This window comes from Chenopodium album, chromosome 19, assembly GCF_948465745.1.
Source record: "Chenopodium album chromosome 19, dcCheAlbu1.1, whole genome shotgun sequence".
NCBI classification, from domain to species: domain Eukaryota; kingdom Viridiplantae; phylum Streptophyta; class Magnoliopsida; order Caryophyllales; family Amaranthaceae; genus Chenopodium; species Chenopodium album.
In genome coordinates, this window is record NC_137852.1 from 12882566 (window position 1) to 12898863 (window position 16298).

The 16298-nt window shown below is 34.3% G+C and overlaps 3 protein-coding genes across 3 annotated transcripts; 1 reads left to right on the forward strand and 2 right to left on the reverse strand.

Annotated features, from left to right (window-relative positions):
* Positions 1 to 8427: 8427 nt before the first annotated feature.
* LOC145594060 (putative disease resistance protein RGA3) lies at positions 8428 to 11874 on the forward strand. The gene has a single exon (XM_081650404.1). It carries the CDS (start codon positions 8428 to 8430, stop codon positions 11872 to 11874), a length of 3447 nt encoding a protein of 1148 aa, XP_081506530.1.
* Positions 11875 to 12249: 375 nt separating this feature from the next.
* Positions 12250 to 14396, reverse strand: LOC145595882 (uncharacterized). Its single transcript, XM_081652309.1, has 2 exons — positions 13340 to 14396; positions 12250 to 12839 (listed from the first exon to the last, which is right to left on the reverse strand). Exons 1-2 carry the CDS (start codon positions 13700 to 13702, stop codon positions 12342 to 12344), a joined length of 861 nt encoding a protein of 286 aa, XP_081508435.1. The 5' UTR covers positions 13703 to 14396; the 3' UTR covers positions 12250 to 12341.
* Positions 13844 to 15669, reverse strand: LOC145594061 (uncharacterized). Its single transcript, XM_081650405.1, has 3 exons — positions 15631 to 15669; positions 14382 to 15102; positions 13844 to 14298 (listed from the first exon to the last, which is right to left on the reverse strand). Exons 1-3 carry the CDS (start codon positions 15667 to 15669, stop codon positions 13844 to 13846), a joined length of 1215 nt encoding a protein of 404 aa, XP_081506531.1.
* Between the last annotated feature and the right edge of the window lie 629 nt (positions 15670 to 16298).

A 16298-nucleotide genomic window follows, 5' to 3' on the forward strand; every position in this document is an offset into this window, starting at 1 on the left:
ATACTAAATGCCTATATATAGCCCTAAAAGGGCTACATATATCATTACCCTTCCCAAATTATAATAAAAAATAAATAAAAAAAAAAAGTAGTGGATGATGTGGGGCTTTGTGAGGGTAGACTTAACTAGTTAGCTAAAGTTTAATATTACGGAGTAAATCACTATATCGATCATTATACCCCCTCCGTTACTTTTTACTCGCAACTTTTACCATATTTAGCCGTTACACATTACTTGCAACAATTTTTTTCTTTCCTTTTATGGTAGGTTTTACAAAATTACCCTTACTTTTTTTAAAACACCCTAATTAAACTACTAATTTTATCTCCATTAACTTAAACTCTATATTAATTAACTTAACCATTTCCACCAAAATCATTCCCTCCCAATTAAATTCATCATCACTTTCAATTGCCAACCACCACCACTACCTTCACCACCACTACCACCACCACCACCAGGCCACTACCATACCCAGATTTTCTCTCTCTTTCTTCACCGCCTTCCTTTCTTTTCTTCCGTTTTCTTTTCTTTTCTTCCTTGTCGCCGCCGTCCTTGTTGTGGGCTTTGTGGGTTTTGTGGGTCAAAATCGGTGGTGGGCGAAATAGGTGGTGGGCCAAAATCGGGATTGTGGGCGAAATAGGTGGTGGGTTGTGGGTAGAAATCGGGGGTTGTGGGCGAAAAGGTGGGTGGTGGGTTGAAATCGGGGTCTGGGCGAAATAGGTGGTGGGTTGTGGGTTGAAATCGGGGGTTGTGGGCGAAAAGGTGGGTGGTGGGTCGAAATCGGGGGTTGTGGGTCAAATATAGGTGGGTGGTGCTAGGTCGAAATCGGGGGTGGTGGGTCGAAATCGGGGGTGGTGGAGGAAATAGGCCAGGTGGTGGGTTGTGGTGCGAAATCGGGGTTGTGGGTTGAAGGGGGTGGTGCTAGGTCGAAATCGGGGGCGGCGCGCCGGTGCTGGGTCAAAATCGCTGATGGGTGTTGGTGGGTTGTAGTGGGTTCGGTCTTTGCTGGTGGTGGTGATAGGTGGACAAGTGGTGGTGGTGGTGATAGGTGGACAGGTGATGGTGGTGTTTCGTGAATCCCAGTTTCTGGGATTTCAACTTTAGTTTTGATTTTTTTTTTTTTTTTTTTAAAGTAGGATTAACACACTTAAGTGTATGCCCTTATTTTTCATTAATCATGGTTTCAATATTTTGCCTAGGAGTCCGTTCCTGCCCTCAAAGTTGCGAGTAAAAAGTAACGGAGGGAGTATGTAATATGAAGTATGTAATTAATATAGTGGCCGAATAGGTAATTACTTATATACACATATTCTATGTTTAAGCCTCATGGAAAAGCCGCCCCCCTTTTTTTTTTTCTTTTTCTACCTTCTCGATCTCTCTCCTCTCTCTTCCAGGATTTTAGTTTTCTTCGCCGTTTTTCCTTAATTCAATTTAGTTTTTTGCTTTGTTTTACATTTTGGTTTGTTTGTTTTGTTTTGTTCTCTCCATCTGTAAGAGTTTGTTCCAATTTTCTGGATTTTTTCCAATTTTCAGGGATTTAGATTATCATCCATGGATGGGAATTTTCTTTCAAAAAAAAAATAAAAAAATAAAAAAAATAAAAAAAAAAACAAAAATAACGAATTCATCAACATTGGATTGATGTTGAATAAATTGAATCTTTCTATAGTTTTGTTTGTTTACAAAAATGAGTAATATCTCAGTATGTAAGGGCCTGTTCTCATTGAGCCAAGCCGAGCTTATAAGAGAAGGAAATTATGAGTATTTTATAAGAGAAGGAGCTGAGGTGAGCTGAGTTGAGTATTTTATAAGAGAAGGAAATTATGAGTATTTTATAAGAAAAGGAAATTAGGAGCCGAGCCGAACTAAAATAAATATTTTATAATAGAAGGAAATATAAGAGAAATGTTTTATAAGAGAAGGAAATTAGAAGATGAGCTGAGCTGAACTGAGCTGAACTGAACTGAAATGAATATTTTATAAGAGAAGGAAATATAAGAGAAATATTTTATAAGAGAAGAGATGAATATTTTATAAGAGAAGGAGATTAGGAACCGAACTGAAATGAATATTTTATAAGAGAAGGAAATTAGGAGCTGAGCTGAAATAAATATTTTATAATAGAACGAAATTAGTAGCTGAGCTGAGAAGGAAATTAGGAGCTGCTAAACTGAGAAGGAAATTAGGAGCTGCTGAGCTGAGAAGGAAATTAGGAGTTGCTGAGCTGAGCTGAGATGAAATTAGGAGCTGAGGTGAGCTAAGGTGAAATGAATATTTTACTTCCTCCGTTTTCTTATACTTGCAATAGTTTGACTTTTACACTATTCATGTACTCCACTTTGACTAGCTTTAACGATTTATAGCTAAGAAAAAATATAGTCATGTGTGATCTTGTTAGATTCGTCTCGTTTTATACTATTTTAATATCTAACATTTATAATTTTTACATATTGCTAATTAAAGATATAACCGATTGAAATAATGCATCGACAAACGTGAAAAGTGAAGTGTTGCAAGTAAAAAAAAACAGAGGAAGTATAAGAGAAGGAAATTAGGAGCTGCTGAGGTGAGATGAGATGAATAAATATTTTATAAGAGAATATGAGCTGAGCTGAGCTCATGAATTGAAATGAATATTTTATAAGAGAAGGAAATTAGGAGCTGCTGAGCTGAGATGAGATGAATAAGTATATTATAAGAGAATGAAATTAGGAGCCGAGCCGAGCCGCTGAGCTGAGCTGGAAATTAGGAGCTGCTGAGCTGAGATGAGATGAATTTTTTATAAGAGAATGAAATTAGAAATCAGGAGCTGAACTGAACTGAATATTTTATAAGAGAAGGAAATTAGGAGAGCTGAGCTGAGCTGATACGTTTTGGCATTTGACAAAATTCATAATCTCTATTTTTTCATACAACCTGATGTATTATTTTTTGAAAGTTCTTTTCTAGTTGATACGTTTTGGCATTTGACAAAATTCATAATCTCTATTTGACTAGCTTATGTAATTTATCATTGTGATTAAAGATAGTCATGTTGGATCTTCCTCAACTTTTCTCTATGATATCATATATGCCTTGTGCAGTTAACACCGCCTTAAATTAGCTTCTTCTTCATGAACTCAACTTTATGTTATTGTAATCAAGCCACTAACTTTATGAAAAATAGTGTAGTACTCTACTACTCTTCTTTGCAATAGATTGTGCATAAAATGCTTTACTTTGGTCTTGTTTAACAATGAGGGGAAATGATACACATACATTGAATGTATGTGGTCCCAACATACATTACCAATTAAAAATTGACAACTCATCATTAGCTAAAAAAATGAGAGGGAAAAATGAGTGGGAAAAGTTTTTTGTTTTTGGCGCCATTTACCATAACAAGGCGGGACAAATTTCATTGGCGCCAAAAAATCTTTCTTGTTACTAAATAAATATTTTAGGTTACTAAAATATACAATTTTGTTACTGAGAAAATAGCATTCTAGTCAACGTAATTAATGAAGAGAGATGTTTATTATAAGAATCGAATAATACTTCATTTAACGATATTTTACAAACTACAAATCGAAAAATTATTATAAAAAAACCAATGGAATTATTTTTTAAAGATCTTTTTATAGACATCCATATCGATATATTTTCAAAAAATTTATGAAGTTGGACAGTTTTAACCTTACTATGTTTGTTAACTTTTTTAAAGAAGGGTTAGTAATTTGTCATTATTGTTACTATAAAAATTTCAAACATACAAAAAAAAGTACATATCATATATTTATTACGTATAAGGAACTATATAAAATTAAATAGGTGTTAGCTACAATTATACAATGATCAAGTACGTGTTGTACGGATTAATTCATATATTATATTGGAGGGTTTTATTCATTTCTCGAAGGTTTTTAATCAAATAATTGAAAGTTAACATGAAATCACAAAAGTTAAGGTTACACACAAATTTTTATCGCTTATTTCTAAATACTCTCGTGTGTTTATAATTTATCTTTTTTATTTGCAAAGTTTTATAGTACTATTATTTTAGTAACAACGACATTTTTTTTAGTAACAAACCACATGTTTTAATACCTATTGGTTAATATAATCAATAAAGGAAGAAGCGAAGAACCCATTATTCATGCTATTTATTAAATTTATAAAAAACATACAAACATATCACATTGTACAAATTATAGTATTTAATTAAACGACATTTAAGGATTATTTTATGTACTGTTTAAAAATATTTGATTTTTCATAGTGTTGTTACTAAAAAAACGGTTTATATCTTTTTTAAAACCTATAACACATACACGACTACAAATTAAGATACTAAATAAAAGGGAAAAATCTATTTAATAATGTGGGAATATATGTCCCTACCTTTTAAGTATGATAAAACACTTATGAATAGTGTGAGGACATTTATATTCTAATAATGTTAGTTTACCTATAATTAAGCTCCTCTTGATATGATGTTAATTGCATCTAAACTTTTCCCTTGTGTGATTTAATGATTAAACTCTTATTAATAGATGAGAGTATATCCTCTAATATGTTTATTTATGTATTTACCATTAATTGCACTTTATAAGGATAATTTAGATAATTTATCTACCAAAAGCATACCAAATATAGTATGGGTCAAGTAATGTGACATTTTCATTTTAGAAATGTTAGTCAAGTAAATAGTAACATAGGAAGTATAAGATATGTCATATATCAACAAGGACTATATACAAATGAAGACTTTTCAGTTAAATCTTTTATATAGAATGTAATAGAAGCCATCGATTATCTTTTTAAGGGCATGTTCGGCACTAGCTTTTGAGTAGCTTTTAGGTAGCTTTTAGTGGTTTGACTTGGTCAAATCACTACTTAACAAAAAATGTGAGTGTTTGGCAAGGTAGTGGTTAAGGTAGCTTTTAGTGGTGGAGATAACTTTTGTGAAAAGTTAGAAAGATTAGCTTTTGAAATTAGAGGTAGCTTTTGAGGTAGCTGTTGAAAATTTAATCTATAGTTTTAAAAATAAAATATTGATTTTTATATGTAACAGCTAGTCAATCGCTACTTTACCAAACACTCATATCTAAATTATTTATCTTCACAGCTAACAGCTTGTTGACAGCTAACAGCTACCTACACAGCTACAGCTACCTTCACAGCTATACTTTGCCGAACACGCCCTAAATGAACTTATCATATTGTGATGCTAGTAAGGATTTGAAAAGAAATATTACATTTATTACATTTTTATACTCTGTAATATAGAAAGGTCCTTTGACAAGTAAACAGTTTTTAAGTGTTTAAGGTGATCGTCTAACAAAATTTATAGTGTTTATTTAATTTCATTATTTTGATCATGTATGACATCTTACATTAAATAATTATTTCAATTGACAAAAACTTATCATTGCTAAATTAATAATCCATATTGTTTACAACTAATTTTCATGAATTAGCATCCCCCCATTACTAGAAAAACAAGTTATATATATTACTACCTCCGTTTCGTATTAGTTGCAACTTTGGAATATTATATATCTCACAAATAATACCCAAAGTTGCAACTAATACGAAACAGAGGTAGTACATTTTTCCTCTAACATATATACGGTTACTAATTAATGTACTAACCTATTGAACAAATTAAGAAAAATAATATTTACTTGATTACCTTTACTTTTTCACCATGGTTTCATCTTATTACTTTTCATTGATGGTGTCACATTATCTAATTCTCAAAAGACTTGATAGGTGGACCTTTTTCCTCAAAACATGAATTTATTTTAAGCAAATACAATTATATAAGGTCGACGCCACTCTAATATTATAAATTCCTTTTTTGTAACCTTTGGAAGTTATAATTACCAAAAAAAAAAAAAAATTACACAATATCGCTATAAAGGTAACAATAAAAAAAAATCCCAAAGGGAAAAATTATGCGCTTTTAAGGAATTATGTAATTCGGAAACAATATGTGCTTACCAAATGTAGTTTCCTATGTTACTAAAAATTACAGAATGGTTGTGTCCTTTTCAGATATGTGCTTACCAGATATAGTTCCTGTGTTACTAAAGATATTATAAACAACATTGTTTGAATATTTTGGGGGTTTTCGCCATTGTCGACGACCTTGTCGACCTAAGACCATTTTCAACTATTACTGTTGTCAACCTTCAAATCTCCAATTTATTTATTTATCAATATGACTTCAGTTACTTGTGTGCCTTTAACAATTATTGTATTCCAAACAAAAATCCAAATCCATTGTTATAATATGAATTGTTCTTACCAAATATACTTTCCTATGTTACTAAAAATCATAGTATGAATTGTTATAATGTTTTCAGATTTTTTTCGTACCAAATATAGTTTCCTGAGTTACTAAAAAAATATCTAATAAAATTGTTCGAATATTTTGGGGGGTTTTCCGCCATCGTCGTCGACGACCTAAGCCCTGTTTCAACCATTGTTGTTCTCGGACTTCAAATCTCTTAATTATTTAATATTCAATATGCAATCGGTTATTTATGTGCCTTTAACAATTATAGTATTCCAACAAAAAATCCAAATCCATTTGAAATCGATAGGAAGAGAAGACTCATTTCACTAATCAATTGAAAATGGGTATATTTTGCAAACTTACCCATTTATGAATTGGATATGATTAATGGAGGAAGAACAAGTCAATTACACAATAACTCTGCAAATAATAATATACATTTACATAATTAACTAGAATCAATCCCGTTCGTAAACCCCCAAATCGAAAATTCCGAAACCTAATTAACTCAAAATTTCTCAATATTCTCATGTAAACAACAATTATTTTGTTCAATTAAACCGAATAATATTTGCGGTTGATGTAAATTTAAGCGTCTGCAAGTATAATGAAGCAGCTTCAAGGTTCTTTTTGTTCATCTTCCTTCGTCGCCCATTTTGTTCCTTCTCTCTGCGATGTTCATCAATGTTGCAGAAATATTTTTTTTATTTTTTTTGTAAAAAAAAATAATAAACTAATTGCATTGGAAATGACAATTAATTTGAAATTCAAACTTTTGAATTTTCATTCAAATTTGAATGAAATTTGAAAATAAGTGGATCTTGGGCCCCAAACAAAGAACCTATGACATGCTGCCATGTCACAATGTATGTGGCTCCCACATACAATGAATGTATGTGTAGCTTTTTCCAACAATGAGTAATTATTTGTTTGCTTAGATTTTAGCAAATTGTATATTTGTATGAGTTAATTTGACTAGCTATCTATATTAGTTGTTTGTGTAAATATGTTTGGTAAGTAATTGTTAGCTGATAGCTACTACTAAATAATTTTTACATTTTTCTCTATCATGTAAAATAAATAGCCATCAACCCCACCCCTCCACCGAGTACGGCCCGACTACCGGCCACCCAACCACCACCACCACCTCCACCACCATCAACCCCACCCTTCCCATGTTGGAAGGGGCTAATGTAAGTATGGGGGGTGAATGGGTGATACTAATAAACCTCTGAGAGTCGTAAGTAGAGTAGGTATAATTGGTTTAGTCAAAGTTCAACTAATCCACATTTGATAAACTTAAGCTGCTACTTTCATAATATTATACTGGTTGATGCCTAAAGTTCCATGTGCGGTAGTGTGCCAATGTACACATCTAATGTGTCCGACAAACAATGAAACTTTGGTGTATTACTCCACTTATTACCAATTGATTTTCAAACTTGACTTAGTACTCGGCCTTATATGATTTGTCAGGATTATCCTAACCCATAATTATTGGTACCAAAAGGATGATTTATTAGTCTTTAATTTTTTTTGTCTGGTGGGATGGTTCCTCTGTCTTCTACTTGGTGCACTAAATTATATATTTTATATTAATTTCATTAAATTAAGACCAAGACTTAGATTAGGATGTCATTAACGTTTAAAATACTAATAAGATGTACCCAATTGATTATAATATTCATTGGATTGTGACTTATTTAGTCCTCTGTACTCATTATAATGTAAATCACAAATTTAGAGAAAGTAGTGATTGATTGGTGGTAGGAGGGAGGAGATAGGGTATATGAGACCAATGGATAATTATGAAAACATTACAATATTGACATATGTAGCCAAATATGATTGAGATTTTTTTTTTTAGTTGTATACGAGTATCACACAATTGCGCAGTGACTCACAAAAATGGTCTTATGATGATAAGGCGGTGTTACATGTTTCTTTATACTTGTGTCGTATGATCATTAAATTACATACAAGGATTAATTAAGTAATATGCAATAAACAACTGTCTAACAGTAGCTGGTTGAGCTCATTATATATACACTGTCAGATCTGAGTTACTAGTTTTACCAAAAAATCACAAATTTAAACCTCATTCTCTGCTTCAAACATTACTCATTTTCTTCTGTACACAAATGGCTAACTTGTCAACTTTGCGCTGCGTTGCTGAAACTCTGTCAACTGCGTTGCAAAGTTCCATGGTGAAAGAGGCGTGCTCCAAATGGGGCTTTGAATCTGAACTGAAAGATCTCATTGATACAGTCTCGGATGTTGGGAGTGTGCTACGTAATATGGAGGTTAAGCAAGAGCTTGTCATCGAAACACGAGAGTGTCTTCAGATGCTCAAGGATGCTGTTTATGATGCTGATGACTTGTTTGATGAACTACTCACTGTGGCTGCTCAGACTAAGGGCCGCTTCCAACGTAATAATAAACTTCCTGATAAGGTACGCGATTTCTTTTCTGATAACAGAATGTCTCAGTGTGTTCAGAGTATACGGAATCAGTTGGATGCTTTGGGTAGTAGTAGTACTTGTGTTAGTCATAGCAATCTTGGGTTTAATGTTGATTACCAACTTATTAAGGAGGGTGATCGTGACATTTTTTCTTGTATAAATGCGAGAAATGTGATTGTTGGGAGGAGGAATGACATGAATGCTGTCATAGATATGCTATGGGATGCTAATTTAAAAGATGATGTTTCTTTCATTACAATAGAGGGAGTTCGAGGATTAGGAAAAACTGCTCTTGCTCAACTTGTGTATAATAATCAGAGGGTTAGAGATGAGTTTCCGTTGAGATTGTGGGTTCAAGTCTCAAATGGAGATGGAGGTAAACTCAAAGCGAATGAGATTCTTGGGAAAATTTTAGAGGCTGCTGGACGGTTTTATACTGAAATTGATGATTTATTGAATATAGAACTTACAGCAGAGCTTAGCGGGAAGAAATACTTGATCGTTCTTGACGATGTTTGTGGTAAGGATCAGGAAGAGTGGGTGGCTGTAAGAAAGTTTTTACTGTTTAGTGTAGGGGGGAGTAGGATTATCGTTACTACATGCTCGAAAGATACTACGAGGGCTATAGGGAGTGAACATACATACGAGTTGAAAGGTTTGTCCAAAGAGAATTCATGGCATTTGCTTGAATTGATTGCTTTTGGGAAAGGACCAAAACATGTAATCCACCCTGAATTAGTTGAGGTATTTGAATTGTGTGAGGGCTTTCCTCCTGCAATAAAAGAGCTTGGCAATCTTCTATCTAGTCAGAATTTAAGCAAGTTGTCTTTGTTTGAAGAGAATGCATTAGCCACAATTGATGATAATGATGAAGATAATAGTCCATTGACACATGAACTTAGCCCTGACAATCTAGAAACTCGATTGAAGAGTTGCTTAAGTTATTGTGCATTGTTCCCTAAGGATTTTAGCATCGATAAAAAGATGTTGCTTAACCTCTGGATGGCACAAGGATATGTTGTGCCACTTGATGGTCAAAGCATGGTGGATGCTGCTGAGGAGTACTTTTCAATATTGTTACTCAGATGTTTGCTGCAACCTGTGAAATGGGATGAATATGGTGAGGTTGTGTCTTGTAAAGTCCATGGTCTTATGCACGATGTTGCTTTAGATGTTGGAGTGCAGGAGATATGTGTAGTGGACTCTATTGAGGATAACATGATCAACAATGTTCTACATTTACATCATATTGGAAGTGAATGTAGTGAAAACACTTTTCCTCAGATTAAGCTCCGTTCATATATTCATGGCATTTTTGATCGGTCATTTCCACCACTTGAAAATCTAGTATCAAGTTTGATATGTCTAAGGGCTTTAGACTTGCATCAGTTAAATATTAAACAGTTGCCAGAATCAATAAGTAACTTATTGCATTTAAGGTACCTTGATCTTTCTCATAATCATCTTAATAGACTTCCAAATTCAATCACTAAACTACACAACCTGCAAACTCTGAACCTAGATTGCACTGATTTAGAACAGTTGCCATGGGATATATATAAATTAGTGAACCTTAGGAGCTTGAATATTAGTGATTGCCATGGGATTTTTTCAATGCCATCGGGCATGGATAAATTGAATTGTCTTCATGTTCTCACTGAGTTTCAAGTAGCAAAAGAGAGCATAAGTGAGGAAGAAAGTTCGAGTGAGGATGACAGGTCAAGTAGCAATGAGCAAGATGTGGGTATGTTAAAAGATCTGAAAGCTCTCTCAAACCTGAGAGGCTCGATTAAAATCTCCATCCCTGCAGAATATAAAGATAATCAGAACCTAGTAGAAGGAAGTGGTGGATATTTAGGGAGCATGGAACATCTTAAGGAAGTATCAATATATTTTCGAGGTCATGAGTATGGTGATGAATTAGCTATCAACCATGAAGATCTGCTAGAAAAATTGCTGCCTCATCCTAATCTGAAAGGGGTGCAGCTGTGGAGTTATCAAGGTGCGAGTTTTACAAGGTGGACATCTGGTCTCCCAAATCTTGTCAAGATAAAGATTGAATCTGCCAAGGGGTTGCAGCATCTGTCATTGCTCAGCAAACTGCAGTACTTGAAGTCATTGACAGTATCAAGTATGAGCAATTTGATGTATATGGAGACGATGAGCAGCAGCGATTATGCACAAGCACCATCAGAATTCACTTTCTTTCCTTCCCTTGAAAAGCTCAGCATAAGTTATAGTCCCAAGCTGAAAGGTTGGTGGGAAGGTGATCAACAGCTTGTTAATTCGGATGGTAGATGTTGGCAACCTTCTTTTAAGCGCCTTTTTGAATTGTCAATCTTGGTGTGCCCTAAACTAGAGTCATTTCCTCCATGTCCAGGGGTTAAAATACTGAGCTTAAGTGATCTTGATGAAAACTTCAAAATAATGGAGTTTAAGGATGGCAATGGTTACAGTAGTTATCGCCCTTCAGCATTGAGAAAGGTCAATCTTTTTGAGAATGTTGGCTATCTTAAGTCACTGTCAATGAGCTCTGTCACAAGCATCAGCATTACATGGGATAAAAAGGTGGAGAGATTATCTGAAGTTAAGGAGGCATTCAAAAGCTGCTCCTCTTCTTTGCGTAAGCTTACAATCAGAGGTTGTGACAACTTGAGGAGTGTTTCTGGAGGGTTAGAGTACCTCACAGTCCTAGAGTCTCTGTCAATAATTGAATGTCCGGTCTTAACCTTCTCCGAGGAGGATGACAGCAATGAAGACGATGGCATGCCTTGGAGATCCCTTCATCAGAGCCTCCGTTCCTTAGAGTTATGGAAAGTTGAAAGCATGACCATTCTTCCTAGCGGGATGCAGTACTTGACCGCCCTCCAAGACCTCACCATTGAATGTTGTTGGGAATTGAAGGACTTACCAGAATGGATAGGCTGCTTATCTTCTCTTAAGTCCCTTCGAGTTAGGTGTTGTAGCGAATTCCAATCATTACCAGAGGCAATGCAGAATCTAACCTCTCTCAAGCTACTAGATCTGAGTTATTGTAAGGAAGGTTTGAAGGAAAGATGTCAAAGTCCTAACGGGGAGGATTGGCATAAAATTAAACACATACCGTCCATCATCATTTCTGAATAATCAAGAAGGTGCTTTTTCATTAAGGCCCTGTTTGGTTGGGTGTAAAATGTTTTCAATGGAAAATGATTTTCCATGAAAAACCTTTTTCATAAGAAAATGTAATTTCCTACACATTTCCCTTGTTTGGTTACGTGTAAACTGATTTTCCTTTTTAAGCATTTTCCGTCGTTTGGTTCAATAGAAAATCAACATTTTTTTTAAAAAAAAAATTTATTCTTTGTCTTTCCAATATTATTTATATGGAAGATCTTATCAGTTCTTTCTCATACCGTACTACTAATACTATAATAATCTTCGAACTTTTTCTAAGCTAACTTTGAATTTATTTTTGTAAATATTTTTTGCAATTTAGAAATAAAAGGGTAAAAATTAGCATAATAAAATTATATAAGTAAGATAAAATGTTGTAGACTAGTACAAAGTAGCAGCAACAAAGCTATGAAGTTTAAAACATACTCATTCTAATTTTAACGATTAAGGGAATTTATAAAGTTTCGGATCCAAACTCTTCGGAGAGGTTTGCTCTTTGTTAAAAAAGCTTTGGCAAGCATCTCCCGCTCAACTAAGTGGTCAAATGCGGCATCACGAACTGCTTCTTCAAAATCATCCATCTTCATTATCTCTTCATAAAGTTTCTCCACATCAAGTTGGTTGTTTGAGAATTTTTTCAGAGCACTAACCACTTCTCCTAGTTGATTAGATATTTGTTGCAAGTCACAAGTGTCATCTTCACCTCGAGTCCTCTTACGATGTTGTCTTGGCTCTGAAGAAGTGGCACTATCTGATTTTGATGTCCCATCTTCTGCCATACTTGTAGGCTGCCCTTGTCCACTCTCATTGTTAAGTTCAATATCAGCAAAACTCTTAGAAAAGTCTCCACGAGCCATGTCTTTACCAGCCACGATTGCTATTTCTTCATACATATCAATTTTTCGGTTGAGATATTTCTCATGAGAAGGATTTTCCTGTATATAAAAGGAGAAAATATCAGTGAATACTTGAAACAATGTAATATAAAGCAACCATGACTATGAAAGCATAATTATAAGACCATCTACTATACGTCACTACCCAACCATCTACCATACGTACTATAAACAACTTATTCTCTACAAAATTGCAGCAATTAGATATCACACTTATAATTATGAAACAGGCCAGAGTATCTGACAGCTATGTAATGCACAGATCTAGTAGGTTGAATCAAGAATAATCTGCTGATATCTAGCTATGTAATACCAGTGGACCAGATTCCAGATATCTAGCCCTGCTCCCTTGTCATATATAGCCAAAAGTTTGAAAAAGTGATTATCTATCCAAAAAAAAAACCCAAATACCTAAGCATGTAAGAATACAAACAGAATAAATATCACAAACTGATTTGGAAAACTCTTCTCTGAGTTGTTTTTCTATACACACCATAATAATTTATAGCATGTAAAAAGCTAGTGAAAAGTTAAGATACCTGAACATAGTTATTGTAAGCATTAGGAGATGCTGTTACCATCTTCACAGTGTCATTCCACCCAAATCCAGAGTTACCACGAACTTTCGATATGATTGCCCAATTAGCTTTCACCGTCCTCATGTAGTTCTCAACATGGTCAGCCGTGCAGGAAGTTTTAAATTTTTCTGATATATTTTTTGCAGCAGCAACAAATGAGCTTGTTCTGAAAGTGTTATTTGGCCTATTTCCCTTTCTCACTTCTTCTGCAAGAAATGCCAGCAACTCCTTGGACATTTGTTTTGACCAACGAAAATTCCCTTTTTTTTCTTCATTCTTCACCTGCAATTGTAGATACACATGCTTCTCATATGCAAACCACATGAATTATCAAGAAAATCTAATCATTTCATATACATTCACCAAAATAAAAGTTCATGTAATTAAGGAGAATATAAACATCTTTGCAATTTCTACTTCAAATCATTAGTGTAACCCATTACAATAGGAAATAAATAGAAAAACTCAGGTTGTTTGAGGCCTCTTGTATGCAGTCCACATGGCTAATGGTATGGCATTTCTTTTATTAATGCACTCATTTGTTTCTTCTCGCATTTCCCTTCGAGTAAGCAATGTTCTTGTATCATGTGAATCCATCTCCAAGTCTACCTCTCTAGTTATCTGGTCATTAGGATCCACACCCCTAAGGAAGTTGTGTATCACACAACATGCTAAAACCACATCAACCTGGGTTTTAAATGACCAAAAAGGCTCAGCATCCAAAACACGAAACCTCGCCTTTAGAATTCCAAACGCCCTCTCTACAACCATTCTAATTGAAGAGTGTCGAAGGTTGAATAACTCCCGTTCATTTTCTGGAGGATTGTTTGTAAATTCTTTCAAGTGATAACGGGTTCTCCTGTATGGAGGCATAAGACCTTTGCGACTACCAAAACCCGCATCTGCAAGATAATACTTCCCTGCACACAAAAATAAAAATGCATATTATAATCAATTTATCTTCAGTTTGCAACTAGCCAACTACCAAAAAAGAGACAACTACCTTCTGGAATTTTGAAACCCCTACTTAGCGCATCATTAAGGACCCTTAAATCATGTGCAGAACCCTCCCAGCCAGCTAGAACATATGTGAACTTGGCATCAAAATCAACAGCAGCTAGCACATTTTGCGTTGTTCCGCCCTTTCTACCACGGAATCTATCTTGTATCTCAATGGGAACGGAGGCACGCACATGTGTTCCATCTATAGCCACTATGAAATCCTCAAACCATGGAAAGAACCTAGGGTTGTTTTGAATTTCTGGTTGAATTGAAGTTGTTGGTGGTTTCACTACCTCTGGATACAATCGAAGGATAGCTTGAAGTACAATATGAAAATAGTAGTGTACGGTCCATGTTGACCGAAAAAATCTTCCCCCAATCACACGAAACCTTACATTATGCCCCAATAAGTGTAAAAATATAATTACTTGCTCCTTAACACTCATCCGAACACTTTCCCGCAAAAGTCCTCTTTCAACTAGAATATTACACAGGCTATAAAACGCAGTAGGCCTCATACGAATTTGTCCTAGACAATGAGTGTCACCACAATGTAAAATACTATTGATATTTGCCTCCCTCAAACTATCTCTATTCACATAAGGTTGCCTAATTATTCTAGGCCTTTTATTCCTTAACCTATACTCTTCAACAAGAGAAAGAACAGAAGCAATTATAGCTGCCACAGAACCAAGAATCATGCCTTTCATTTCATGGGTCATCTACAATAACACATACAACAAATTATATAATAAGCCATAACATATACAAAAATAGCAAATTATCTCAATAATTACAAAATTAAACCAGATGGGTACTCAAAAAAATCTGAAATCAGATTGGATTTGGCTCAAAAAAATCTGAAATAAGATTGGATTTGGCTAACAAGAGAACAAATGTGCTTTTTCTAATGCAATTGAGGATGGGTACTAATTGATCATTTCATCAGACACATTCAGAAGTGCAATATGACTATATTCTACCAAGTACATTGAAGGTCAGATGACTACTTGGATCTATGTACATCACAAATGCACATTGCAGATAGAATTTCAATAAACATGGTGGTATTAATTAATTTGTTTATTTTACTGAAACAACATGCATGTGAATGTGTTATAGATTTATTCTACAATATGGTAACATACTAATGAGTATTACCAGATTCCAGAAGAATATGACAGAAATTTTCTTACATTCTCTACATAATGAAGCAAGTAAAATCAGACCATTAGAGATGTATTATATACCTGAAGTGAATTTTGAGATGCTACCCCTTGATCCGACATCATACTAGCTTACAATCTTCAAAAAAATCATCAAAATAAAACAAATTTTAGGTGAGGCATTTTATCAAACACTTTGTGGGCATGATAAAAACATGTAAAATATATGAAGAAAATAAAATTTGCAGCAAGTAGAATGAATCTAACAACAAATTATAACCATCGAATATGTACAAAAAATACCCAAAAACAATCGAATTTGTAAAAAAAAATACAATCGAATAATCAAAATATGTACAAGAAATACCCAAAAACAATCGAATTTTAAATCAAATTAAACCCTAGATTAATAATCAAGACAAGAAGAGAGAGAATATTACCAAATTTGTAAAAAAAAATTGAGTGAGGAAGATCTACATGAGTTCGTAGCTAGCAGCGTAAGGAGAAGGGGGAAGATGGAAGGAGGGTGAAAATCTGAAAACACGGCTTCCCTTCTAATTTGGGGGAAAACGTTTTCTTGTACAAGGAAAATAGTTTTTCAGCCCAAATTTTCCTTTTTCTATCCGGCCCAAACCAAACAACGTAAAATGAGGAAAATAGTTTTCCTGGAAATGGTTTTCAGCCTAACCAAACAGGGCCTAACTATCATATTCTTCTTAGCTTCTTCGTTGCTATAAAAATTCTCATTCTAT